At 51.4% G+C, this 27,763-nt stretch overlaps 1 protein-coding gene across 2 annotated transcripts in view; it reads right to left on the bottom strand.

Moving 5' to 3' along the window:
- SLC35F2 (solute carrier family 35 member F2) overlaps nt 1–24,115 on the bottom strand; it is a 40,351-nt gene extending 16,236 nt beyond the window's left edge. Inside the window, exon 1 of one of the 2 annotated variants that reach the window (XM_004605153.2) lies at nt 23,813–24,115. In XM_004605153.2, coding sequence (XP_004605210.1) covers nt 23,813–23,907 — 95 coding nt within the window. In that variant the 5' untranslated portion in view covers nt 23,908–24,115. Of the gene's footprint in view, nt 1–21,903; nt 21,983–23,812 lie in introns of those variants that run through there. The other variant, XM_055130127.1, reaches the window with a different exon arrangement.
- Between the last annotated feature and the right edge of the window lie 3,648 nt (nt 24,116–27,763).

Below are 27,763 nucleotides of genomic sequence, written 5' to 3'. Positions count from 1 at the left end.
GTGGTTGCCTGGCCTCTTAATGACCATACCTTACCACCATTTTATATAAGCAATAGTGCCCTTTGAAGCCCAGAAAAGTGAACCAAGGACTATCTCTTTGATAACTTAAAATACAAATTCTCACCATTTTTATCTTATTTTTAGATAAGCATTATTGTCTCCCTCTCAGAGAGCCCGGCAAGCTATGGAGAGTATCCCGCCCGCAAGGCAGAGCCTGGCAAGCTCCCCATGGTGTATTCTAAGTGCCAAATACAGTAACAATAACAGGTCTCATTCCCCTGACCCTGAAAGAGCCTCCAATACTGCACCATTTGGAAGAACGAGTAAGGAGAGGCTGCTAAAATCTCAAGGTTGGGATGAATGGAGATGTTACTGGCGCCCACTCGAGCAAATCAATGAACAACGGGACGACAGTGATACAGTGATAAATTATCATAAACAACTTAAATAAGTAAAAATACTTTTTTAATTGGGGTTATTAAACATGGGACTGGAGCGACAGCACAGCGGGTAGGGCATTTGCCTTGCACACAGCTAACCCTGGTTCGATTCCTCCACCCATCTCGGAGAGCCCAGCAAGCTACCAAGAGTATCCCATCTGCACAGCAGAGCCTGGCAAGCTCCCCGTGGTGTATCTGATATGCCAAAAACAGTAGTAAGTCTCACAATGGAGACGTTACTGGTGCCCACTCGAGCAAATCAATGAACAACGAGACGACAGTGCTACAGTGCTACAGTGCTATTAAACATGGTCAGTCACCCAAAGCATCTGAACTCGGAATAAAAGTAAGGGCCCGCACTCCGGTTGCCACCGCCCCTGCCTGCTCTTCCCTCTGCATACCCTCAGGAGCTGGCCCGAGCCACCCTCCTTCCTGGAGGGCATACCCGCCATCACCCAGCCAGCAATCTGACCAAGAGCTTCTGCAAGCCCCAACGACTAGTCGAGAGGCTGAAAACTCATCAAACTTCAAACACGCTCCATGTTATGGGCTCCAAAGCAACAATAAATCTAAAATAAGTGAGAACAGGCAGGCTAAGAACTAAGCCTGTCCACAGTTGACAACGTTCCTCGGGCACGTCCACGTTTATGCTCTAAGATGCCCAGTGAGCCGAGTCTGACCAACCTTCCAGGAGGCACACAGGACAGGCACAAACTGAGCTGGAAGATTCAAAGTTACAGGAATGCGCTGCTCTTGGCTCCGAGTCACAATGAGCTCATCTATAATGGAAGAGATAGCAGAGGGCAAGCGTGTGTGCGTACGAGAGCGTGTGTGTACCTGTGTGTATGTGTGTGTGTGTGTGTGTGTGTTAGAGAGAGGGGTGGGGGCAGGCTGCACAAGGTTGGAGGGTGAGCAAAAAGAGAAAGAAAAGCAGCACCCAGACAAACACAGAGTTGTCAAAATAGCTTCTGTTCCTGCAGCTGCCTATGGACTGTCTGCACTGACCAGCAGGCCCACTCTCCACACCACACCACAATCAGGCCCACCTGCCCCCATGTAGGCAGCCTCTGGAAGCCGCATGCATCTCAGCACGGGGCATAGACATCCTGCCTGCCATGGTGCGTCCAGCAGGACCCCGCAGAGCAAACATCAGCGCAGGACACGATCCAGCCCAGCCACAGGAGAGCACAGCCGGTGAACAGCCAGGACCACAGGGGAGACTGGGTGAGCATTCTGGCCATATTCCCACTGGGAGCCGCGGATGGATGTCAGAGCCAAGAAAGAATAGGGTTAGACATGCTCAGTGCTGGCTCCGCTGGCCTGGGGGCCCTTTCAGGCAATTCTCAGCTGACCTGGCCCGCAGGGCAAGGTGAGGGCCCAAAGATGTGGTGCCGGAAGGTCCTGAGCCACCTGGCGATGTGGGTTGGGGGGGCTTGGGGAACAATGTGGGGTGCCAGGGATCGAAACACGGTCAGCAGCATGCCAGGCAGGCACTTTAGTCCCTGTGCTGTCTCTCTGGCCTGACTCATTTTGATTCTTCTTTTTTTTTTTTTTCCTTTTTGGGTCACACTCAACAATGCACAGGGATTACTCCTGGCTCTTCACTCAGGAATTACCCCTGGCGGTGCCCAGGGGACCATATGGGATGCTGGGAATCGAACTCGGGTCTGACTCGTGCAAGGCAAATGCCCTACCCACTGTGCTATTGCTCCAGCCCCATTGATTCTTCTTTCTAGCAAAACTACAGTATGTATCTTCCTTATCTGAGTTTCTTAGGCCCAAGGTTTCTTTTTTTTTTTTTCTTTTTGAGTTACACCCAGTGATGCTCAGAGGTTACTCCATGCACTCAGGAATCAACCCTGGCAGTGCTCAGGGGACAATACGGGATGCTGGAAATCGAACCCGGGTTGGCCCAGGTTGCAAGGCAAACGCCCTACCGCTGTGCTATTGCTCCAGCCACCTGAGGTTTCTCTGTGGAAGTGTCGTGGGGACGCTGAGCACAGCATCAGCACGGAAGCCCTCAGGCTTCCCGGCCACCTCTGCTCCCCGCCCCTTCCTGATCCTGACCACCATCGTCCGTGCCCAGCGTCTGTTTGCCTGTCGTTGGTCTGATTATTACTTATCACTGTCACTCGGGCGGGTGTTCACACACACCCTATGGCCTCTGCCTTCCTCCATGGGACTCGTGCCACTCGCATCTTCCCCATGTGTCACGGAGGACCCGCTTTCCTCTCTTCATTCAGCAGCTGTTCCCGCGGGCCCATTCCCAAGCCCCGGCTTGGGGACGCACTTTGCACCGCAGCTGTCTCCTCTTTCCTCTTCAGGCGGGGAGGAAGTTCCCAACCACAGAGACACTGACCCAGGCTGGCAACTACGTGTGCCAGGCTGCAGGGTCGGAGATTGGAAACCCCCACCTGCTTGCTGAGACCCCCTTGTCCCCAGAGCGGGTCGGGAGGGGACACATATGTGAGTCAAACAGGCAAACGAGACACAGCCCTGGATGCCAGCTCTGGCCACCCTGCTGGCAGCTGTCCTCGCCACGCGCCCCACCCCCGCTCCCTGTGACCCCAGCACACGCACTCTGTCTAAACTCAGAGCCACCGGCCCTTGGTGACAGGGGTCCCTGAGTGGGCCTGGTGCATTCAGGGCCAGTAGATGTTCCCCAGGATGGAACAGGTTACAGGGAGATCACCAGGCAATAATCAACAACCTTTATTCCCAATTCCACAGACCAGCTATAGCGGAAGGGCAAAGACTAGGGTGGGGAGATGGTGACAGGCAGGCACTGAATGCAGCGGAAGCAGCGCAAGGAGAAGTTTAGCTCAGGCACCACATCACAGTTAGGGAGTTGGGAGTATCCCTGGGGACTCCAAGAGCCATGGAGCACTGCAAGGGGTGAGACAGGAGGGTGGCGGGAAACTCACTAAATGTACCTGCCTAGAGGGAAGAGTAGGACTGAGCCAAGGTGAAGTGCTCGTAATAGAGAAGCAACAATCACAAGTATGGGGGGCCTGGCGCCCCCTTGGCCCTGTCCTTTGCCTTTGAGACAATGTCTCGGAAGCTCTTTCACCTCAAGGAGAACCCCCAGATGTATAACCTACAAGGCAGCATCACTCAGATGGTTCAGGGGGTCCAACAACACTCCACATGCACGCAAGGGGCCGCCTTTGCCCACTGGCTGTGCTACTTTCTGCTGGCCACAGGTAACTTGCAGCCTGCAGGCCTCGTTCGCGTCCGCAGCTAGAAAAAGCCAGAGGCCCAGCGTGTTACAGACTCTCTCCGGGGCGTCCCCGGGCTGCACCCGAACAGAGAGGTGCTCAGGCAGGGCTCCACGAGCTCACTCCAGCTCCTCCTTTGAGGAACTCTCCTGAGGGTAGCGGACAACACCGTCTCCTCCAGGTCACTCACCACAGCGAGACTAAAGAAAAAAGGCCTGGCTGCTGGGCAGACAAGGACCGTGCAGCTGTAGGAAGCAAGACCAGGGCTCCTGCCCACCGCTGAGAGTGCCAGGGGGACCCTGGCCAGCCTGGTGGTGCTCGGGGGCCTCTCAGGTGACCCCAGTGATGCTTGAGGAGCGTGTGGTACATGCTCCTGAGACGCGGTGCGTGCCATTTCTCCACCCCTATTTCTCTAAACACTGCTGACAGAACTGAAGCACTTTCTATCAGAAAAAAATGACTTTCTGGGGCTGGAGTGATAGGACAGCGGGTAGGGTGTTTGCCTTGCACGCGGCCGACCCGGGTTCGATTCCCAGCATCCCATCGGGTCCCCCAAGCACCGCCAGGAGTAATTCCTGAGTGCAGAGCCAGGAGTAACCCCTGAGCATTGCCAGGTGTGACCCAAAAAGCGAGGGGAAAAAAAGACTTTCTATGTGCCCCAAAGTCCTAAAACAATGACCACCCCACAGAACAACCAAGCCTGGAGCCTAGGGCTGTCACTCCCTGTGGGAAAGGATGCAGCTCGGGAACGGCTGGGCCCAGACCTAGGGCAAGAAATATGTGGAGACGGGGCTGGAGCGATGGCACAGTGGGTAGGGCATTTGCCTTGCACTCGGCCATCCCATATGGTCCCCTGAGCACCGCCAGGGGTAATTCCTGAGTGCAAAGCCAGGAGTAAGCCCTGTGCATCACCGGGTGTGACCCAAAAAGAAAAAAAAAAGATAGATTCGGAATAAGGCAAGAAACTGAGGCCCATCCAACGCAAGAAAGCCACACAAGAGCTGTGGACGGAGGGCCGAAAGACGGGAACAGTCGCAACAAAGCCAACACCACAACAGGTCCCGTTCAGACACTCCCGACTCTCGGGTCATCATTGGAACTTGGCCATCCAAGCACTGTCTTCACAAGTGGGAGTAAGGAAGAGAAGGGCCAGTCCCTGATTCCACCTTCCCAGACAGACGGCACCTCGGAGAATGCATGGCGGGGTAAGCCTTGGCACAAAGAAATACTCAGATAACAAACAAACGGAATGACAATGTTGATTCTGTAATGAGTGAGACCTTTGTTTGGGGGAAAAAAAAACCAGTATCATTTTATAACCCCTAATAAAATGACGCAGGCAGGGAATCGCTTTCATTAGCTCCTCAGACAACAAAGAGAGAGACTGGCAGACATTACCTACCTCCTGTGGCCACACACAGTCTCTGTGAAATGCTTCCCACCTCAGAAGCACAGAATCCAGAGCTTTGGAAGGGACCACAACTGGGGAAATGCATATTCTTTGTCTTTTTTTTTTTTGTCACACCCAGCAGCGATGCTCAGGAGTGACACCTGGTTCTGCACTCAGGAATTAGTCCTGGCAGTCCTCGGGTACCATATGGGATGCCAGGTCAAACCTCAGGTCGGCCACACACAAAGCAAACACCCTACCCGCTGTACTATCGCTCCGCCCCAGAAACACTTATACTGGCTTTCCCTAGCATCTAACTGGAGTTGAACGTTCCTTTCCCATAGACAAGTGGGTAATTAACTAGAGCAGCTTGAGCTCTACCCACCATTTTTACAGTCAAAGAATTCACAGACATATGTGTGTCACACAGCGATGCTTGCCAACATCTCAGAACACCATTTATCAGCTGGGAGAGCACTTCAGGGTGAGCACCACAACTGCAGGCCCAAGTCCGACCCCTGCACCACATGGTTCCCCCAGCAGAGCCAGGGGCAGCCCGGGAGCCCCCATGCAACACCAGGCCAGATTTGCCAGCAGTGGCACGTAAAGGAACTATTAAAATATGAAAGTACTATTAAAATAGACAATTTGAATTTAAATTTAAAATATTTCTTAAAAAATTTTTTTTTTACTTTTGGGGTCACACCCAGCGATGCACAGAGGTTACTCCTGGCTCATGCACTCAGGAATTACTCCTGGTGGTGCTCGGGGGACCATATGGGATGCTGGGAATCGAATCCAGGTCGGTCACGTGCGAGGCAAACGCCCTGCCTGCTCTGCTATTGCTCCAGCCCCTTTTTTAAAATTTTTGCTTTAACATGATGTCAAATTTAGTTTCCTCTAATGTATAGAGTTGCACCCAGCCAGGGAGTGGCCCCAAGGGCTAGCCCCAGGCTCTGCATGTAGGAGCTTGGGGCTCTGATTGCTCTAGGTGTGGGTGCCCCCTCCCCCCAAAAAAAGAAGCACTTAGGCATCAAGGCTCACATCACCACAGGCTCTTAAAACCTGCCCCTTCCCTGGGGGGAGCGATAGGACAGCAGGGAAGGAGCTGGCCTTGCCACAGCACTGACCCAGGTTCGATCCCCAGCACTGCCTGGAGTAATCCCTGAGCACAGAGTCAGGAGCATGCCTTAAGCACCATCCAGTGTGCTACCCTGCCCCAAAACGTAATTTAGAGGAATTCCAAAATATTTCCAAACATGCAATTCCTAGAACAATAGAGGTTTATAATGGAGATTAAACTGAGACTTCTCTTACTACATAAAATGATGTGTTCTGCTCTGGGTATGCATTTGGCTTCCAGATAAACTGGAGGCTCCTAAAAGGCAGAAGCCACAGCACAGTCATCGACGTTTCTCCAGTACTCGAATCGATACAAGGAGGCTGACGGCCACAAAGGCAAAAACGCCACCAGAGAGACCTCACCGAAGCCCCTGCCGAGTGCCAGGAGTGGCGATTCACTGGAGTAGAAGAAACGATTCCAGAGAGGGACTTGGACATGGGTCAACCCCAAACCATCAAAAAGCACTCAACTTCGAAATGAAAATAAACCAGGGCTGGATATAGCTCAGTGGGAAAGCGCACGTCTCTCATTTAAAAGGGAGGGGGCAGAGGGAAGGAAGGAAGGAAGGAAGGAAGGAAGGAAGGAAGGAAGGAAGGAAGGAAGGAAGGAAGGAAGGAAGGAAGGAAGGAAGGAAGGAAGGAAGGAAGGAAGGAAGGAAGGGGGAAGGGGGAAGGAGGGATGGAGGGAGAGAAGGAAGGAAGGAAGGAAGGAAGGAAGGAAGGAAGGAAGGAAGGAAGGAAGGAAGGAAGGAAGGAAGGAAGGAAGGAAGGAAGGAAGGAAGGAAGGAAAGAAGGCAGGCTGCAATGCATACTGAAATGGGGCAGATGATAACAGTCTCCGCCAGGCAATACAGTTCTAGAAAGAGGAAGCTGATAAATTGTCCGTTTTCTCTGATCTTCCAATAAATACACCAGGGGCTAGAGCAATAGCACAGAGCTGGTAGGGCATTTGCCTTGCATGCAGCCGACCCGGGTTCGATTCCCAGCATCCCATATGGTCCCTCAAGCACCACCAGGAGTAATTCCTGAATGTAAAGCCAGGAGTAACCCCTGTGCATCACCAGGTGTGACCCAAAAAAAGCCAAAAAAAAAAAATTCTCTCCAATAAATACACCAGCAGCCGCCCCCTTCCCACCCATCCATAAACAAGTCAGACTCAACAGGGGGAAGGCAGATGCCAGGAGCAGAGTGCAGGAAGTGGGGATCATAGCGTCTTTGCTCCTTGTGCCAATGTACCAAACTCCAGGGTTTGCGTCTCTGCAGGGGGTTTGGGTGGTCTCACCGTGGCAGCCGCTTATCATCACGATTGGTTTCAACTAGAAACATGAACTGGAACAGCAGGAACCACTTTACCTAATGCCTATTCACCCCCCAAATAAAATGACTGTGATGTTTCCAGACACAAATGACTAGAAAATTCCACCGAGGAAGAATAATCCAAAGGTTCTGATGCTCATCTTCTTACCCATGATGCTAGACTCGGGGTCCTAAAATTTTCCCCCAAACCACCTCATTTCATGAAGGCATGAAGCAAGCTTTTCTCAAAACTGCCCCGTAAACCAGACCTAGCACCATTATACACTTCTTACATTTGTGATTATAATACAGAAGGTGAAGTCAGCAAAGCCTTTCATCCTCAGAAGCCAGCCTAGACGGGGTGGGGAACCCCCCTCACCCTGTGTGTTTTAGAACCTCACAGCAGAAGCCAAGAGAGGAGCAAGCTGGGTCCATCTAGAATCAGCCGGGAGCCCCGTGGACCCTATCCGGGCACTTTCACCCTCACTCAAGCATGTAACTGACAACTGCATTTGGCAGTTGCAAATATTTTCAACCAACATGAACTTCAATCTCTAACTTCTCAACTCGGCTAATTCCTGGAACCACAGATTGTATTCTGGGTCTGCGGGCAAGAAACGGCCAAAGTCAAAAGATCCTGTGCCCAGGTAAGACATGCATGGCTTGATGGATGGGGGGGGGGGGGGGGCGGGGGGATGGATCAGGTGACTGAACCTTAAAAGAGAAACAGAATGTGGAGGAACCATAGAACATTTCTCCTGCTGTCATCATCTGCCCTTTGATACCCAGATTTCTAACAGCGAGAGGTCTACTTCCCAAATCTAGGTTCTTTCTTGAAAGCCCCTGGCTGGGGAAGTTATCAGGAAGCACGAGGAATAACTCCGCCTTTGGGCCCTGGTGCTAAGCTGAATCCTCGGCTCTTCTACCCGCCTCCGTTTGCCCCCAAACTTCCTCATGTCCTGCTTGGTCGCAAATCCGGGGCTCCAAACTGCTGACAAAGCTCCCTGGGCTCGCCGGAGGGGCATCCATCACCATCGAGCATGATTTATTTATCGCATCCATGCTAATGGAGCCCATCAGAATACCTGACTTTATGTCTTTTCATCGTGCCCTGCTATTTAGAAAACCTGCCTATACCCGATCTGATTTGATCTTCGATCCATTCTACAAGGGAGTTACAGATGAGAGAGCGGAGACGGAGGACAGGGACAGCCCTGGTAATATCTAAAAGCAGACTCAGAAGCCAGACATATCTGCTGGTGCTGAAGTCACTCTTGCCTTTTTTTTTTTTTTAAACAAGGGCCATCCCTAGTAGTGCTCTACCTGGGCAGTGCCATGTTCAGGGACCACCAGAGACCCTCTAGGTATGGGCTCTGCCACTTGTGCTAACTCGCGACACTTCCTCCTACATGACTGCTCGAGCCCCTGTGAATTCAGAATACACCCCTTCTTTTTTGTCCCATTACACTGACCACTGTATCACTGTCATCACTGTCATCCCGTTGCTTATCGATTTGCTTGAACAGGCACCAGTAATGTCTCCAATTGTGAGGCTTGTTGTTATGTTTTTGGCATATTGAATACAACACAGGTATCTTGCCAGGCTCTGCCGTGCGGGTGAGATACTCTCGGTAGCTTGCCAGGCTCTCCGAGGGGGACAGAGGAATCAAACCCGGGTCAGTGGCATGCAAGGTAAACGCCCTACCCGCTGTGCTATCACTCCATCCCACTACACTGATATTTGGTGGAAATGGATAAAGGCTCAAAGACGAAGCTTGGGTGACGCTAATGTCAACTCTTTCTCTTTTGGGGTGGTGGTGAGGGTAGAGCCACACCCTGCGATGCTCAGAGTTTGCCCCCAGGCAGGTACTCAGAGGCCATGAGGAGGCAGGGGGCAAATCACGCACCCCCAAGATAGTTCCCTCCGCCTCCCAAGTCCCAAAAGCTGATTCTTTCCATGTACTACCTGACCTTGAATCTGCCCATTAAATATTATTGCAGTGTTACACACATCTGGAATTTTATAGCAGATATGCCACCTTCCACCCGCCAGGGAGAGTGGCTAGAGGGTGCGAACTCGGGTGCCTCATACCAGGAACACTCCATACAACTGTCTCCTGACATGTTCCAGTCAGTTCAATAACATCATCCGGCTCAAGGGCTTGAGAACTCGCTTTCTAGACAGGAAGCCCAGGTCCAAACCCCTACTGAGCGGAAGTGGCCCCTGAGTATTACTGGGTGTGTCCCACTAACTCAAAAATTAAATTTAAAAGAGGTTGGGGCACCCCCGAGGGGAATGGGTGAGACACCTCCCTGACCCAAGGCACCCAGCCCCGGCAGCCAAAAACCTCCAGAACTCAACCATCACCATGATCATAGCCACTCTCCACACGCTCGGGCTGACCCTCACCCACGAGTGAAGCTATTCCTGGACCCTACCCATACTCCAAGAATACCGACCACATTTGATGGGGTTCAAAGTAAGAAGCAACCAATCTTAGAGGGAATTTTTTTTACATATATATATACATTATATTGTATGTATGTGTGTGTATATATATATATATATATATATATATATATATATATATGCTTGCCAGGTTCTGCTGTGGGGGCGAGATACACTCGGTAGCTTGCCGGGCTCTCCGAGAGGGACGAAGGAATCAAACCTGGGTCGGCTGAGTAAAAGGCAAACAGCCTACCTGCTGTGCTATCACTCCAGTCTGCCCAAAACAGTAACAAGTCTCACAATGGAGATGTTACTGGTGCCCACTTGAGCAACCTAATGAACAATGAGACGACAGTGCTACGACAGTGCAGACAGTGATATATATATATGTACAATATATATAGATATATAGATATACATAAACACACAAGGCTCAACCTTTAACAACACGTTAGTGATCTCTTATAGAAGGACTTAGCGGTCCCTGGGTGAAATAAAACAATCTTCACATTCTTTCCTCTAAGGATACTTTTTTGTAACATTTTCAGAGTTTTCCATGACAAACAACACAAAATGTACTATTTCGGTACTGCTTTGGGGCAGGGGTTGGGGTTTGGGATGGAAACATCCAAAATATAGTGGTTGGGAAGGTGCAATGGCGGTGGGATTGGTGTTTGAATATTAAATGTAATCAAATATTGTTAACTACTTTATAAAATAAAAAAGTAACTAAAAAGCCCTTTGGACCCGGCTGTGGAGCGAGCATGATGGAAGAGCCCAAGGAAGCGCCCTTGGACTCCAAGCGGCCCACTGAACTAATCCCGGCATGGGACCAGAGACCCCACGGTGCGCTGAAACAGTGGGAACCGGGCATCCCCCAATTCTTTTAACCTCTCTCTCTCTCAACTCCTTCCTCCTGAGCACAGCGCAGGGGCCGCGGTTTTCCTGAGCGCAAAATGGAGACGCCGAGCCTCTCTCTAGGTTTCTCCATCTTATGAGCACCATAAAAGGGTAAAAGTTTGTAGTGATGTTATTTCTGGTTGTACTTTCCCTGGACTTTATACAGAAACCCAAAACCACGCGGCCGCAGCAGCGACCTAATGTCTTCTTAGCATCAGCAATATGTAATGGTTCCTTTTTAATGGGTCGGACTTTTGTGGGAGATCCTAACAAGAATAGTAAGTTTTTTGTTGAAATATTGAAGGCAATCAAAGTGGTAGCCATCTCTCTAGACTGAACTAAGCTATATCCCCACGCCGGCTGAGAAGAAATTTTCTTCTTTCTCGGGAAGAAACGCGGCATGTCGTCAACTACAGTGTGATGTCCATTAAGCAAACAGACCTGGTGGCGTGGGAATGGGATATAAGGGGGAAAATTATGTACATGGAACAGCGGGACGCTGGTGGAATCTTGAGCCGGAGCCGACACCAGCGCAAGACCTTCGGTTCCAGAGACTGCTTGCAGACACTCTACTAGTCTATCAACTAAGCCAGAGCCCCACGCCTGCTGATGACGGGAAATAACCATCCTTTTCGTTTTTTTTTCCCCTTGTCAGGCAGCGTGGCGATTACTAAACAGGCGTGAACTCGGTGGCGAGGGGCAAGGGGGAAAAAGAAAAGTTATGTAACAAACAGCAGGACTTAATATCTCTATATTCTTAGCAGTGGAGAACTATCAAATGCCTCCTTGGCAATAGGACTGCTTTTCTTTTTTTGGGGAAACCCCAACAACGGTAGTGAGTTGTGTGTTGAAACATGGAATGTAATCGAGATAAGGCGTAAACGAAGTGAAACTTATCATGTACAAGGGTGGGGACTGGGGAGGTGGGAGGGGGTGGCAGGTATACTGGGGGGGTTGGTGATGGAAGATGGGCACTGGTGAAGGGAAGGGTGTTTGAGAATTGTATAACCGACATAATCCCGAGAACTATGTAACCCTCCACATGGTGATTCAATAAAATTTAAAAAAAAAAGTAACTAAAAATTAAATAAATTTAAAAGACGATAAATAAAAATTGAGGTGTACCCCAGGGTCAGTAGAGCACTTGCCCGGCATGGGTGAGGCGTTGGGTTCGATCCCTGACACCCCAAATAAAACAACCCCCAAATCAAAAGTGTGCGAAACAGCATGACCAAGTGTGGGACCCCTGGACCCTGAAACTATGCCAACTGAGAGGAAGGGGAGGGGGGACATCCTGTTTCTATTCCTGCCTTTTAGAAAACAAAAACAAAGCAATAGGCTAGACTGAGGTGCGGAAAAGTTGCCTTGGCACTTGGGCTTAGGACTGTTTGGGGTTTGTTTATTTTATTGCTCACATCGTACTTCCTCACATCTTACCCTGAGGCTGTGTTTATTAGAGCCATTTTTAGATTCTAAAATGAAATGTCATGAAAATTATGCCCCCAACTGTTCACGACCTTGCTGTGGCTAATGGCCCCGCACTGTGTAATGGACAGAATCAGGCTCTGTGCATTTGGTCCCGAGGGACGAGTGTCCCATGCAGAGCACTGGGCCCGCAGCTCGGGATTATCGGGGAGAAAACAACCAGGCCATTAAGCCTGAAACTCCTGAATGACTTTTATGAAGACCATCAAAATTGAGACTAGAAACCCAGGGATTTCTTCTTATCTACTATGCCCCGCACAGCCCCTTAGAGAGTACATAAAATTCTTGGGAAACACGCAAATACTCTCATTCTCTCTCATTAAAGGGAAAATTCCAGGCCCTATATTGAACTCTGATATATACTAACTGATTGAATTTCCATACACCTTAAAATGAAGGTATCATTTTGTCACATTCAATTTGGGGGTATTTTTTTGGGGGGAGGGGGTACATCCCAGCAGTGTTCAGGGCTGACTCCTGGCTCTGCACTCAGGGATCACTGATAGCGGTGCTCAAGGGACCATACCAGGGATGCCAGGGATCAAACCCAGGTCAAGTACATGCAAGGCAAGTGCCCTACTCATTGTACTATTGCTCCAACCCCTAAGTTCAATTTTGTTTATTCACATTCATAAAATACTACATCAACGAGAGAGAGAGAGAGAGAGAGAGAGAGCGCAGAGAGCGCCTGCCATAGAGGCATGTGGGGGCGGGGAGGAACAGGAGGGAAACTGGGGACATTGGTGGTGGGAAATGCACATTGATAAAGGGATGGGTGTTGGAACATTATGGAACATTATCTGATTGAAACCAAATCATGAACAGCATTGTAACTATGTATCTCACTGTGATTCAATATTTTTACAAAAGGAAAAATAGTATACAATAGCATCTATAATAGCTGTATAGTGGTAGCACTATAAATTAAAGTAGAATTAAAATTGGAATTAAACTAGAATCAAAATCTAAATAAGATCCTAAAGGGGGGGAAGGGTGAGAGATAGAGAGAGAGGGTGCGCGCAGTGGGGGGCGGGAGCATCCCAGCGGTGTACTGTACAGGCTGGGGTACACTGCAGGGCCTGGGGTCCCATCACCTGCTCTGTGATCCCTAGGGCTGAGCCCTGAGCATAGAGCCGGGGTAGCCACCTGAGAACCCCCACATATGGCCCTGAAAAAACAATTCTGCAGGCTGTTCTTGCCATTCTACCAGGTTAAGGGCATGAAATAAATTGTGGGAAGCAATGCAGTGACAATGTGGCACCTGGTTCCGGGGACAGGGCCCCTAAATTCCTGTAGCATTCAGGTCACGGCTGACTTTCCCCATTTTCCAAAATTTTGTCTGTGGCGTTTGCTTCACTAGCTTCCTTGCGTTTGCTTCTCCCTGGCTGCTCCTGCATACAGAGCCAGCGGTCCCCAGACTGTTACATTATTATTATTAGAGCCCTTGGTCCCTGAGAAGCTACATTGTTATGATCTGTCCTTGCTGCTGTGGCTACTGTTAAAATCGCAGCTATAGTTCCTCCCGACTGGACTATTCAGCCCTAAAAGCACTCTGTATCCCTGCACTGTGTGAACCACCCAATAAACAGCTCCTGGTCCTGAGGCAGAATCTTCCCAGCAAGCCTGCCGTATATGCTGGGACATAGGATGAGACCGTAGCTCACCCGAACTGCATCCGCAGCTAAAGGTGGGACGTGGGGTGCAGCCAGAACCGGTTAGCTGGGAAGTGGCTCTGTGGCCCCAAACCCGGCTGCTGCATTGGGAGAGAGCACAGGAGTAGGGGTGCTGGTCTCACCACGCCTTGATCCGCAGCACCATGGGGTCCTCAGCATTGCTGGGTTTGGTTCTGGGGGCCCTCAAGCCCCACCAGACTGGCAGCAGGCCCCAGCACACGGGTCACTCATTGACCCTCCTACGCGGTGGGCCCAGTCCCCGAAGAAAAGGGCAAAAAGAGCAAATGGAAACCCTGCCTTCCCCGAAGCCACAGGGAGGGTGAAGAGAATCACGTGGCAGAACCATGCTGAGTGCAGAGACACATCTCACTGAGGCCGAACAAAACCCTTGGCGGGGGGGGGGGGGGGGGGCAGGATGGGGGGAACATGGCAGAAGGTTTGCTCCTGTGACAGGCCACAGGGACACCAGTCACTTACCCCACAGCCCCAACAGTGGCCACTGACCGCCACGACCACTCGCTTCCACCCTCCACATACAGCGGGTCATTGCATTAAGGGGGTCCTATGGGTTCTCAGGGAGAGGATCAAGCCCACATCCCCGCCGGGCTGCAGGCTCTCAAGAGGGAGCCCAGAGCCCCCAGCCCGACTCCCCAGCCTCCAAGGCTGGATTCTTGGGATTGAAAAGTATGAAACCCCCACTCCAATCCCTGAGTCTCTGGTCACCCCGCAGAAATGGGGGCTACAGCGTGCGGGGGTGGGAGTCGGGCACCAACCTTGGGCAATGTGGCAGCGTGGCCTCTGCCACCAGCATCCTCCCTGCCGTCAGGGTTCCAGAGACCCCAGCCGGAGTCCGCGGGAGCTCAAGGCCATGGCACAGTGGTTTAAGCAGGCGGGGAAGGGAGGGGTCAGCACTGCTTCCTGTCTGATGACCCTGGCCCACACAAGCCGCCACAACCCACCCATCACAAGCACAAGGACAGACCAGTCCTGGGACCACCCAGCGGCCCCAAAGCCCACAGTGCCCACATCCCAACACCGCCTGTCATGGGGGCAGGATGGATGGGGCAGGCTTCTCACTGCTGGTCGCCCCCATTCCTGGTCAACCTGTTTTCTGTGTGTAATTTCATGTGTGTGTGTATATGTATATATGTGAGTGTATGTATGTGTATGTGTGAGTGTGTATGGGTGAGTATATATGTATGTGTGTATGGGTGAGTGTGTATGTGTGTATGTGTGAGTGTGTGTATGTCTGAATATGTGTGTATGTGTGAGTGTGTATGTATGTATGTGTATATATGAGTGTATGTGTGCATGAATGAGTGCATATGTATGTATGTGTGTATGTGTGAGTGTGTATGAGTGAGTGCATATGTATGTATGTGTGTGAGTGTATGTGTGTATGTGTGAGTGTGTATGAGTGAGTGTATATGTGTATGGGTGAGTGTGTATGTGTGAGTGTGTGTATGTCTGAGTATGTGTGTATGTGTGTGAATGTGTGAGTGTGTGTGCATATGTGTATGTGTATCTATGTGAGTGTATGTGTGTGTGAGTGTGTATGGGTGAATGCATATGTATGTATGTGTGTATGTGTGTATGGGTGAGTGTATGTGTGTATGTGTGGGTGTGTGTATGTGTGTGTGCATGTGTGTATGTGTTTATATGAGTGTATGTGTGTATGGGTGAGTGCATATGTATGTGTGTGTATGTGTGAGTGTATGTGTGTATGTGTGAGTGTGTATGGGTGAGTGCATATGTATATATGTATGTGTGAGTGTGTATGGGTGAGTGCATATGTATATATGTGTGTGAGTGTATGTGTGTATGGGTGAGTGTATATGTGTATGGGTGAGTGTATGTGTGAATGTGTGCATGTATATTTATGTGTGAGTGTGTATGTGTATATGTGTGAGTGTATGTGTGTATGTGAGTGTGTATGGGTGAGTGCATATGTATATATGTGTGTGTGAGTGTGTATGGGTGAGTGTATATGTGTATGGGTGAGTGTATGTGTGAGTGTGTGTATGTGTATATGTGTGAGTGTATGTGTGTGTATGTGTGAGTGTGTATGGGTGAGTGCATATGTATGTATGTGTGTATGTGTGAGTGTATGTGTGTATGTGTGAGTGTGTATGGGTGAGTGTATGTGTGTATGGGTGAGTGTATGTGTATATGTGTGAGTGAGTGTATGTATGTGTATGTGTGAGTGTGAGTGTGTATGTGTGAGTATGTGTATATGTGTGAGTGAGTGTATGTATGTGTATGTGTGAGTGTGAGTGTGTATGTGAGTATGTGTATATGTGTATTTGTGAGTATGTGTGAGAGTGTGTGTGGTTCTGGGGAGTCGAAACTCCCCAGGACCTCCTCCTGAACAGTCCAGTTAAACAGTGAAAGTGAGCCTTGGAGGTGGACAGCAGGGGCCTCGGTCAGTCACCAATACCATCAGCAAAGCAGACCCATCTGAAAGGGGGTTGATATCAAGGATATACAAGGCACTGGTTGAACTCTACAAGAAGAAAATAACCAATCCTATCGGAAAATGGGGCAATGAATGAACAGAAACTTTCTCAAAGAAGAAATCCGAATGGCCAAAAGCCACATGAAAAAATACTCTTCATCACTAATCATCAGGGAGATGCAGATCAAAACAACAATGAGATATCACCTCATACCACAGAGACTGGCCCACATCCAAAAGAACAAAAGCAACCGGTGTTGGCACGAATGTGGGGAGAAAGGTACTCTCCTTCACTGCTGGAGGGAATGCCGACTGGTTCAGCCCTTTTGGAAAACAGTATGGACATTTCTCAAAAAATTAGAAATTGAGCTCCCATATTACCCAGCAAAGGTATTCCCACTCCTGGGAATATATCTCAGAGAGGCAAAAAGGTATAGGAGAAATGACATCTGCTTTGTACGTTCATTGCAGCACTGTTTAGAATAGCCAGAATCTGGAAAAAATCTGAGTGCCCGAGAACAGATGACTGGTTAAAGAAACTTCAGTACATCTACACAATGGAATACTATGCAGCTGTTAGAAAAGATGAAGTCATGAAATTTGCATATAAGTGGATCAACATGGAAAGTATGTTAAGCGAAATAAGTCAGAAAGAGAGGGACAGATATTTATATTCCATTTGTGGAATATAAAGTAACAGAATGGAAGACTAACACCCAAGAATAGTAGAGTTAAGTACCAGGAGGTTTGCTCCACAGCTTGGAAGCTGGCCTCACATGCTGTGGGAAAAGGCAGCTCAGATAAAGAAGGGAACACCAACTAAAGGATATTTAGAGGGCCCGCTTGGGATGGGAGATGCATGCCGAGAGTAGACTATAGACCAAACATGATGGCCATTCAATACATGCATTGCAGAGCACAACACCCTAAAGGAGAGAGAGAGAGTAAAAAGGGAATGTGCCAGCCACAGAGGTTGGGGTTGGGGGGTGGGGGGCTACGGGGGATGGGAGGGATACTGGGAACATTGGTGGTGGAGAACGGGCACTGGTGGATGAGTGGGTACTCAATCATTGTATGACTGAAATGTAAGCACGAAAGTTTGTAAGTCTGTAACTGTCCCTCACGGTGATTCATTAAAAAATTAAAAATTGAGGTGGTATCTCATGGTTGTTTTGATCTGCATCTCTCTGATGATTAGTGATGTAGAGCACTTTTTCATGTGCCTTTTGGCTATTCGTATCTCTTCCTTGGTAAAGTTTCTGTTCATTTCTTCGCCCCATTTTTTGATGGGGTTGGATGTTTTCTTCTTGTAGAGGTCATGCCAGCTGGAGGTGAGCCCTGCAGCCCCCAAGACCCAGCAGCGGGACGCCTGTCTCTGCGGACATGCCAACTAACAGGCTATAGCACCAGAAGGAAGCAGGAGGCTCTGTCTGGCCTAGAAAGCGTCAGGAGCCGCATCCGGAGAGGGGGAGGGGTGAGACTTCCTGTGAGTCACTTTGGTCACTCAGCTGGAGACCCCCAGCTCTCCTCCCGAGAAACACCCACCTTACCCGGCCAGCTGGGAACGGTGACCCAACTTCTCAGCTGAACGGCCAGGCGGGCGGAAGAGGTAAAAGAGCAGGGGGGTGGAGCCGAAAACCCCCAACTCTCCCCAAGCCCCACATGCTAGTTTGAAAATCCCTGTGAACTGCATAAAGCAAACTGTTTAATGTTCAAATGATGTGGAAAAGAACAGGCTTGGGCCAAGGACGTGGCTCAAGCGTAGAGGACGGGGGTTATTTGTGGTCTCCACAACCACGGCCACACAAGATGGGTTTTTTACAAAAGCGGAAACATGTAAGGATAATGACCATTAGTGCCCAGGAGATGCAGATAAAAACGTTCACTTTTACTTTCATCTGACTCAAAACATTAAGTACAGCAGGATGAACGAAGTGGTGTGTCTTCACAGAGAAGAAACACAGTGAGTGTTTAGTGGCCTTAGGCACAAATGGACCCAGGTAGCAACTTAACATGTCAGGAAAATTAAGCTCCCCAGGTCACATAGAGCAGGATATTCTTTTCATAAGGTAACAATATTATTTTAAAAAAATCATTTCTTTAGGGGCTGGAGCAATAGCACAGCGGGTAGGGCGTTTGCCTTGCACGCGGCCGACCAGGGTTCGATTCCCAGCATCCCATATGGTCCCCTGAGCACCGCCAGGAGTAATTCCTGAGTGCAGAGCCAGGAGTAACCCCTGTGCATCGCCAGGTGTGACCCAAAAAGAAAAAAAAATCATTTCTTTAGAAAGACACAATGGTATAAAGTTATGTAAAACTGAAAGCAAGGGAATGGTGAAAGGAAAATTCGGAAGAATTTGGAATGGTGATTATATGTATTTGGGGAGGAAGTGGACAACAAGAAAATCTGAGTCATCAGTAGGAGTCTAGTCCGGGGGCTGGTTGAGTGAACCCCATCATTAACAGTAATGCAAGACAGCGTGACTAAAATAAAATTTTTAAGAAGAGCTGGAGAGATAGTACAGTGGATAGGATATATGACTTGCATAGCGCAGCGGGTAGGGTGTTCTCCTTGCATGTGGCCGACCGGGTTCAATTCCTCCTTCCCTCTCAGAGAGCCTGGCAAGCTACCGAGAATATCTTGCCCCCATGGCAGAACCTGGCAAGCTACCCATGGCATATTCGATATGCCAAAAACAGTAACAAGTCTCACAATGGAGACATTACTGGTGCCCACTTGAGCAAATCGATGAGCAATGGGATGACAGTGATACAGCGATGTAGCCAGCCTAAGTTTGATCCCCAGCATCCCATATGGTTCCTTGTGCACCACCAGGAGTATTTACAGAGCCAGGTATAATCACAGGTGTGGCTTCCCCAGAAAGAAAGAAAGAAAGAAAGAAAGAAAGAAAGAAAGAAAGAAAGAAAGAAAGAAAGAAAGAAAGAAAGAAAGAAAGAAAGAAGGAAGGAAGGAAGGAAGGAAGGAAGGAAGGAAGGAAGGAAGGAAGGAAGGAAGGAAGGAAGGAAGGAAGGAAGGAAGGAAGGAAGAGAGAGAGAAAGAAAGAAAGAAAGAAAGAAAGAAAGAAAGAAAGAAAGAAAGAAAGAAAGAAAGAAAGAAAGAAAGAAAGAAAGAAAGAAAGAAAGAGAGAAAGAGAGAGAGAAAGAGAGAGAGAAAGAAAGAAAGAAAGAAAGAAAGAAAGAAAGAAAGAAAGAAAGAAAGAAAGAAAGAAAGAAAGAAAGAAAGAAAGAAAGAAAAGAAGAAATTTTAAGAAAGAAAAGAGAACCAACCAGCTCTCAAAATTTAGTGTCCTGCTGCCAAAAGGTCTGTTTTTACCCCTTTTGGTAAAGGAGTAGAACAGAGTAATCATACACCAACCTCTCCCCAGCGCTCTGTTCCACACCCCAGCCTTCCTAACAACGCAGATGAGTATTTTGTAAGAGAAACAACGGGTCTGTTCGGGCGCAGGAAGGGAAGCTGAGGGGGTTGGAAGGACCCCATGCAGGAATACAGGCTGAGGGGCCGCAGGAAGGGCGCTTGCCTTGCACGCAGCCCACCCAACTTAAACCCCCGAGCACCGTCGTGAGTGATTCCTGAGTGCAGAGCCAGGAGGAAGCCCTGAGCATCGCCAGATGTGCCCCCCCCCCAAAGAAGCACACGTGGATTCCCTCCAAGCAACCCCATGCTTGTTTCAGAGAAAGAGCATGTTCCTCTGTCCAGCGCCTGACAACCAAACGGGCAAAGGCAAGAGAACTCCCCAGCTCCAGTTTCCCCATCTGCCCCCAGGCACCTTCAGGGAACCCAGTTTGCAAGCCCAGGTGCACAGAGTGGGGTTTCTGCCAGTCTCTCAGGGCTGGTCTTCTGCGTGCATAGAAACCAGCTCAGCTCAGCCTCCACCCACACACCCCACCTCTACACCCTCACTCTTGGGCCCTTGCAGGGGTGGGTGAACCACCTGTTTCTAGAAGCGTGTCCCCAGGGCCGCAGAGCCCAGAGCTGGGTGCCCGCTCCTGCCCAGGTCATTCTCAGTGCTCATGTGACCTCTCATCACCTTGGTGACAGCAGCCGGCATCCTTGAGTGGGCGCCAGTATCACCCACTTCCTGTGAAGTGACATGAGTGTGGGGAGCAGGGAGGAAGTGTCCAGACCTAGGACAAGAGGGATGGAGGGGGGACAGGATTCCTGGAATGTTCTGGAAATGACTCTCCCCTGCCTCCACCTGTGCTGAAGATCCTGGGGGAAGGATCTGGAGGACCTGTGCTGGTCACCTGGGAGGGAGGGAGCCCTGGCCTGGGGCAGAGGAGAGAGGGCAGGCAAAGAAAGGCTTTTAGAGCCCATGTCTCTGACTCCAGGGCCCATCGCTGCTGGTCCCTGTAACAATTCCCTGGGTGGCTTCTGTTGGGGAGGCCACACCCACCTTGCCATGGCTTATCCTGGCTCTGCACTCAGGAATCACTCCTGGCAGGCTCGGGGAACCATATGGGATGCCAAGGAATGGTGTGAGCACCTTCCCCGCTGCACAATTGGGCAGAGACCCAACAACACTGAGAACATGAGATCTGAACTGCAACCAGGGACCTCTGAAACACACCTGTCAAGGTGAGGTGTGGGGTCAGTGAGTGAAGGGAATGCGGGGACACCACAAGGGAAGCCACTAGGATATTGTCTACCTTGTACACATCTATCAATAACTTTGCTGGTGTTGGGATTTCATCTGCCTCAGATGCTTCTATCAATAACTTTGCTGGTGTTGGGATATTGTCTGCCTCAGACGCATCTATCAATAACTTTGCTGGTGTTGGGATATTGTCTGCCTCGGACGCATCTGTCAGTAACTTTGCAAATCATGACCCTTAATTAAATAAAAAATATTAAAAATAATAATAATAAGCAACTCCCGAAGTTGGTAGCAAGGGTCCAGCCTGCTCCTCCGCTGTCTTTGAGCTCTGGGATTAAGAGGTAGAGAGAAAGGACCCCACCTTCAGGGCAGCTGCTGCTAAGGCCCCAGCATGCAACAGCCTGGCCAAGGAACAGAGGACAAGAGTCATTACCAATGACTCTGTGGTCATGAGTCTCCTTCCTGGGACTCAGCGACTAAGGCTTAATCCTGAGGTTGGCCATATCAGTCTCCCCAGAAGAAGAGGGGACGAGCACAGGGTGTCCAGCGTGTAGTGATGGAGGCTGGGAACTAAGAAAGGAGCAACCGAGGGCAAGCCCCCTGCTAGAGGATACAGAAAGTACTAGAAGATTTGTCACCTTTGCTGTCCCTCCCTGACATTCTGCTCCCATCGTGCTAAGCAACTTATAGTTCCCAAGGCAAGACACTCGACACAGAGCTTCCCTCCTAGTCCACCCCGCCAACTCCTACTCAAACTTCAGGACCCCATCACCTTCGCCCACCCACTCCTGGACCCACCTCACCACTGGAACATGACCTCCGCCCTACCTGCTGCCAGCCAACCTTGCTCCAACCCTACCTTCTGCCCATCTGATCACAAGCTCTCTCGGGACAGGGAGAAAATCCTATTCCTATTCATTTTCACAGCTCAAGAGGCTCTGGGAAATCCTGTGTGAAGAGAAGGAGGAATGAACATGAGTTCTGCACCATGACACAGAGAGAGGCTGGAACAGAATTCACAGGATGACCCACTTTAAAGGAAAAAGAAGAAATGAAATCACGGTTCGAAATCTATTAGAGATAGAAAACTGATAGTCACGATAAGGAATTTGCATTCTTTTCTCCCGTGGAATGGAACTGAACTAAGTGGCCAGATGATAGAACAAATCCCAGAGCTCCTGGGAAATCCACAGCCTCCCACAGCATGGGTCATCGATGAGAAAAGCCAAAGTGAAAAGCAAAGTCCACCGGGGATGCATAGAGTTCATCCTCATGGGTGCCCACCACAGGAAACATTCAATAATAAGCCAGTGAACAGGTGAGTCCATTTTCTTAACCAGAAAGGAAAGCATTCCTGACCCTATCAAAGCAGGAAATCAGGCTCAGGGTGAGGACTCTCACACCCGGGTTGAGTCTTAATAATGAGTTTTAAATATTATCCAAAATACCGGGTGTCTGAGGCCAAAGAGACAGCACAGGGTTAAGGAACTGGCCTTGCACCGGTTCCTGAAGCACCCACAGGAGTGATCTCTGAGCACCGCAGGGTGAGACCCAAAAACATACCAATTTAAAAAAAAAAATGACAAGAAAGGAAAACAAGTGTGTTCTGAGCCAGAAGAAAGCTCAGACTTTGGAAGCGTCTAGACCTTCCTGGCCCAGGTCCCCGTGGCTGGGAGCTGGAGTGCCTCACAGCTTCCTGCCCTGGGTGGGGAGGGAGAGCTGGTGTGCCCCCCTACCCCACCCCAACCTAAGCGTGCTGGCACCTACCGACAGCCAGCCAGGCACCCTGCAATGTCCCCGCTCAGCAGGTGCAAGCAGACAGCACAGGCCTGCCTGAAGCTAGTGCCACCTGAAAGCTGTCCTCACACAGGCAGCCCCTTCCCTGCACTCACAGGGCTGGGGGCGGGGCTAAAACAGGCCCAGCACCAAGCCCCTGACCACAGGCACCAAGAATGGCTGTGGTGGAAGTTAAGATCTTTTCCGGAAAGGTTCACCTTGGATGCAACTGCAGCCGGGATAATCACCTCTGTGTGTTACCTCCGGTTCAGAGGTGGGACCTGGGGCACAGAGGTTAGTGCCCAGCAGTGAGGCTGTGAGTCCCACAGCCGAATCCGGGGCTGTGCTTAACAGGACTCTCTGGTGGCCCGTAGCCCGTGGCCCGATCCCACCCCGGCGTGCACTGAGACCCAGCCGGAGTTAGTGCCAGAAACGCGCGCCTCGCATGCATCCCGCGGACAAGACAGCGAGGCTTTCCCGGTCCTCGTGTCCAGGCTCTGGGGAAGGGAGCCGGGTCGGGGATGCAACTGAGCGGTGGAGCCCAGCCCGTCAGAGACCCGGGTTTTATCGGGGAAATTAAATGCCCCGAAACGCCCTTCTCTGTGGTCATAGGAGCGATGAAAGCAAAGGCTCCCGCGCACGCACCGGGGAACCGAGATCCGAGACGGTCCCGGCCACACACCGCGCCAAGGGGGCCCTCGCGCCCCGCCCAGGGGGGAGCGTTTGCAGAATGGGGGGCCCCTCTGTTTGGAGAACGGGGGTCCCTCTGGCACAGCTCTCCAGCCCCACGCCGAGGCCCCAGCCGGGCGCGCCCCCCTCTGTCTCCACGCGACACCAGGACCCGCGGGAAGGAAGCGGGGCTCAGCCTTGCCCCGGGACCCCAGCCCTTCCCGCGCGTCCCTGCTGTGGCTCCGCCCCCCGACCCGCAGGTCCCCGCACGGGGACAAAGGCTCAGTGCAGCGCCCCGACCCGGCCCGCGCGCCCCGACTCACCAGGTGAAGAGTTTGCTCCACGACCGCCGCAGCAGGCTGGCCCGGGAGCCCGCCCGCGGCTGCGCGTCCCCGGCACCCCGAGACGTGGCCTCCATGGGGGCCCCCTGCGCTCCCGCGCCCGGAACCCCAGAAGTGCCGGGGCCCGGAAAACGGGAGGCGGCGCTTGTGCGGCGACTGGGCCCGCGGCTCCCGGGCTGCAGATGATTAACTGTCTGTGCGGCTCAGTACAGCCAGGTACCTCCGGGGGCGCCGGAGCGCGTGGACGCTTCCTCCTCTCCTCCTCCCCCTGCTCCTCCTTCTCCTCTCCTCCTCCTGTCCCTCCCCCTGCTCCTCCTCCTCCCCTGCTCTTCCTCCTCCCCCTGCTCCTCCCCCTCTTCTCACTCCCTCTCTCCTCCTCCCCTTCCTCCTTCCCATCCTTCCCCTGCTCCTCCTCCTCCTCCTCCCCCTCCTCCTCTCCCTCCTTCTCTCCTTCTTTCACCCCCTCTCTCTCTTCCTCCTAGCCATCCTTCTCCTGATCCTCCACCTCCCCTTTTCCACCTCCTCCCCTCTCCCCCTCATTCCCCTCCTCCCCCTACCCCCTTCGTCCTCTCTCTCCTCCTCCTCCTTGGTGCCGTGGAAGGAGAGAGGTGGACCCAGATGGGGCAGGACCTATGATGCCAAGTGAGGATCAGAGCCCACACTCTGTCAGACTCTGGGTGAGACCTTTGCCCCGTCCAGGTTGGGCGAGACCAGCTCGTTTAGGGCAGGAGCAAATGACCCCTCTCTCAGAGGGCAAGCTGGCCCAGAGCCACTGGCCAGGGTTCTGGTGGTCGTTTCTCCCCCAGTGGTCTGGAGCAGGAGGTTCTGTGGTTTCTCCACATCCAGGGAAGCCAGAGGCCAGTCTGGAGGCCGAGCACACCCTGTGAGCTGAGCACTGGGCCGCCCTCATGGGCTTGGGAGGTGCCGGGGACGCTGCTGGCTCTTCCCAGGATGGGGGGCCCCTAAGCTGACCCCACATCTTGCCAGGGTTCCACTTTCTTTACCCGACAAACCAGAGACGGGGACCCCAAAATGACCTGTCGACTCTCCATCCCCTCTTGGGGTCACAATCCTATTGCTGCCTCTGACCCGTCATTCCAGGACAGGCTCATCTGTCTCCTTTGGCCAATCGAAGCTGCAGCCTCGTTTACTTTTGGTTTCATTTCCCCCCTTCTTGCTTTGGCTTAGGGCCATTATTCAACCTTGTGGACTGGAGTGATAGCACAGCGGGTAGGGCGTTGGCCTTACACGTGGCCGACCCGGATTCGATTCCTCCGCCCCTCTTGGAGAGCCCAGCAAGCTACTGAGAGTATCTCGCCCACATGGCAGAGCCTGGCAAGCTACCTGTGGCATATTCGATATGCCAAAACCAGTAACAACAAGTCTCACAATGGAGAGGTTACTGGTGCCCACTCGAGCAAATCGATGAACAACGGGATGACAGTGCTACAGTGCTACATTCAACCTTGCTACTGGCATTCACGCAGGTCCGAGTAGCTCCTGCTGGGTGACCAGGCTCCCCAACTTTGTCCTAAAGACTCTTTGTTTCTTTCAAGTTCATAATTGTTATCAGACTTGTACCCCGAAACAACCCAAGGGCGGCAGCACTGTCAGGGCAATAAAATAGGGGACTGGAAAGACAGAACAGTGGGGAGGGGGTTTCCCTTGCAGGCTGCAGACTGAGGTTCCATCCCCAGCACTCAGAGTGTCCCCCCAGCACTGCCAGGAGTGACCCCTGATCAGAGAGCCAGGAGTAAGCCCTGAACATCACCAGGTGTGGCCCCAAAGCAAAAACAAACCAAGAGCAACAACAACAAAACCCTGCAAAGAAACCAAAGTGCGATGAGAAATAACATCAGCTCTCTCTGCCCTTCGAAAAAAGCCAAGTTTCTTTTTCTTTCTTCATTTTTTTTTCTTTTTGGCTTTTTAGGTCACACCCGATGATGCTCAGGGTTTCCTCCTGGCTCTGCACTCAGGAATTACTCCTGGCGGTGCTCAGGGGACCATCTGGGGTGCCCAGGATTGAACCCGGGTCGCCCGTGCCAAATTTCTATTGACCAAGAAAAACATTCAAACAAAAGTGACTTTTGCGTCAGGCAGCATTTAGGAAGAGCGAGTCTGCGAGAGGCTGGGGTAGGATAGGAAGAGCCGGGTGCTGGGTAGTTTTAACAAACCGGGAACATGAGACACGCAAACCAGACACACCAACCCAGGGTTCTCACCATCATTTTATGGTAGATGTGACGTATCGCTGCACTTGAGCTGCCCTGCCCCCCCCCTCCAGGCACACCCCCAGTGTCAGTCCCCGCTGTGTCCAGTGTTCACTGGGCATTGACCATGTCCCGTGATAATCAGCCTGGTGTGCATCCAGGCACCATGACAGCCCCCGTCCTCCACAGCTGGAGAACCACACTTGGCTACCTACAGGGTGAGAGGTGGGGAGCGATAGTGCAGTAGGTAGGGGGTTTGCCTTGCACGTGGTCTACCCGAGTTCAATTCCTGGCATCCCATATGATCCTCCAAGCACTGCCAGGAGCAATTTCTGAGTGCAGAACCAGGAGCAACCCCTGAGCATCACTGGGTGTGACCCAAAAAGCAAAAATAAATAAATAATTTTTTTTTTAAATAAAAGGGTGAGAGGACATGTTCCAGATCTCCTGAGACTCTCGGACATGGTCCATCAAACCTTCCCAAACAATCATTACTCAGGCTGTGGGGAAGAGATATTGGTGCCCGGAAGGAAAAGGAAAGCTCGCAAGCCACACCCTGTTCTGTATCTGTGGGGCTCTTCATCTGTTACCACGGGAAACTGGAGTGGCCAGGCACCGTGGCCATGGGATGGGCAGGCAGGGTTTGGGGCCCGAGGCCCGGGCATTGGCTCAGTGGCTGAAAGTACCCTCCAACCATGTGGACACTAGTCTGTCCTGCTGTCACCCACATGCAGAGTGCGTCCCTGGGCTTCAGCCCCCTGTGTGTAATCTCAGGAACACAGCCAGGTGCGTGCAAGTCCCCAGCTATACAGATGGGTGAGCCCTGAGGCTAGGGGTGTGACCCCATGAGCACTGCACACAGGCTGAATGAGAGCAACCCAGGCAGGAGTGAGAGGACAGCAGGGTAAGGCCTGGCCTTTCGGGCAACCAGCCTGGGCCCCATCCCCAGCCCACCGTATAGTTCCCGGAGACCGCCAGGAGTGATCCCTGAATAGTAAGCCAGGAATCAGCCCTGAACACTGCTGGGTTCGACCCAAACACCCACCCCACTCCCTAAAACTGAGTGCCCCCTCGCCCCCCCAACACACACACACACACAAGATGTGTGCAAACAGTGCAACTGAGAAGTGAGTGTGAGTCCCCGTCATGGCAACACAGCAGAAGGGGAGAAAAATCATGCCGGTACTTGCTTCCCCAGCATGAGCAGAACGGGGATTATGAGCACTAGAGACTGAGTCAGGTTCCGCGGGACTCCTTCTCGGGCTCACTGTGCCCTGCAGCAGCGGAGGAGGGAAGCACAGAAGCCCCGTAGCAATGGGGTAATGCTTGTCGGGGGGTTGGTTGCACTGGCTGTTTCTCCGCATTGCCTTTTGGATGGCTCTGTGACAGGCGGCTGTTGCGTTTGCTCTTCCCGGATTGCTCTTACTTCTTTTCTCCGCCTACCCCTGATCTGAGCAACGTGAACTGAAAAGGACTCGGCACAGAGCCGCGGCCGCCTGGGATGACTGACAGGTTTCTGCTTTTACTGCGACGTTCCAAGATGCTCCGCAAGGGGCCACCAGGGGCCGCGGGAAGACACGGCTGGGACCCAACTAAGGGGCAGAGCTGGTCCCAGTCAGTTGTACGGACATGCCAGAGGTACCCCAACCAGCGTGGGAAATAATGCTCATCACAAATGCCACTGTGGGTTCAGACCTAAAAGATGACGTGAATGTACAGCAGT

Source organism: Sorex araneus, chromosome 3 (genome assembly GCF_027595985.1).
Source record: "Sorex araneus isolate mSorAra2 chromosome 3, mSorAra2.pri, whole genome shotgun sequence".
Taxonomy (NCBI): domain Eukaryota; kingdom Metazoa; phylum Chordata; class Mammalia; order Eulipotyphla; family Soricidae; genus Sorex; species Sorex araneus.
The sequence above is the reverse complement of the archived record's forward strand: the minus strand, read 5'-3'. Positions and strand labels throughout refer to the sequence as shown.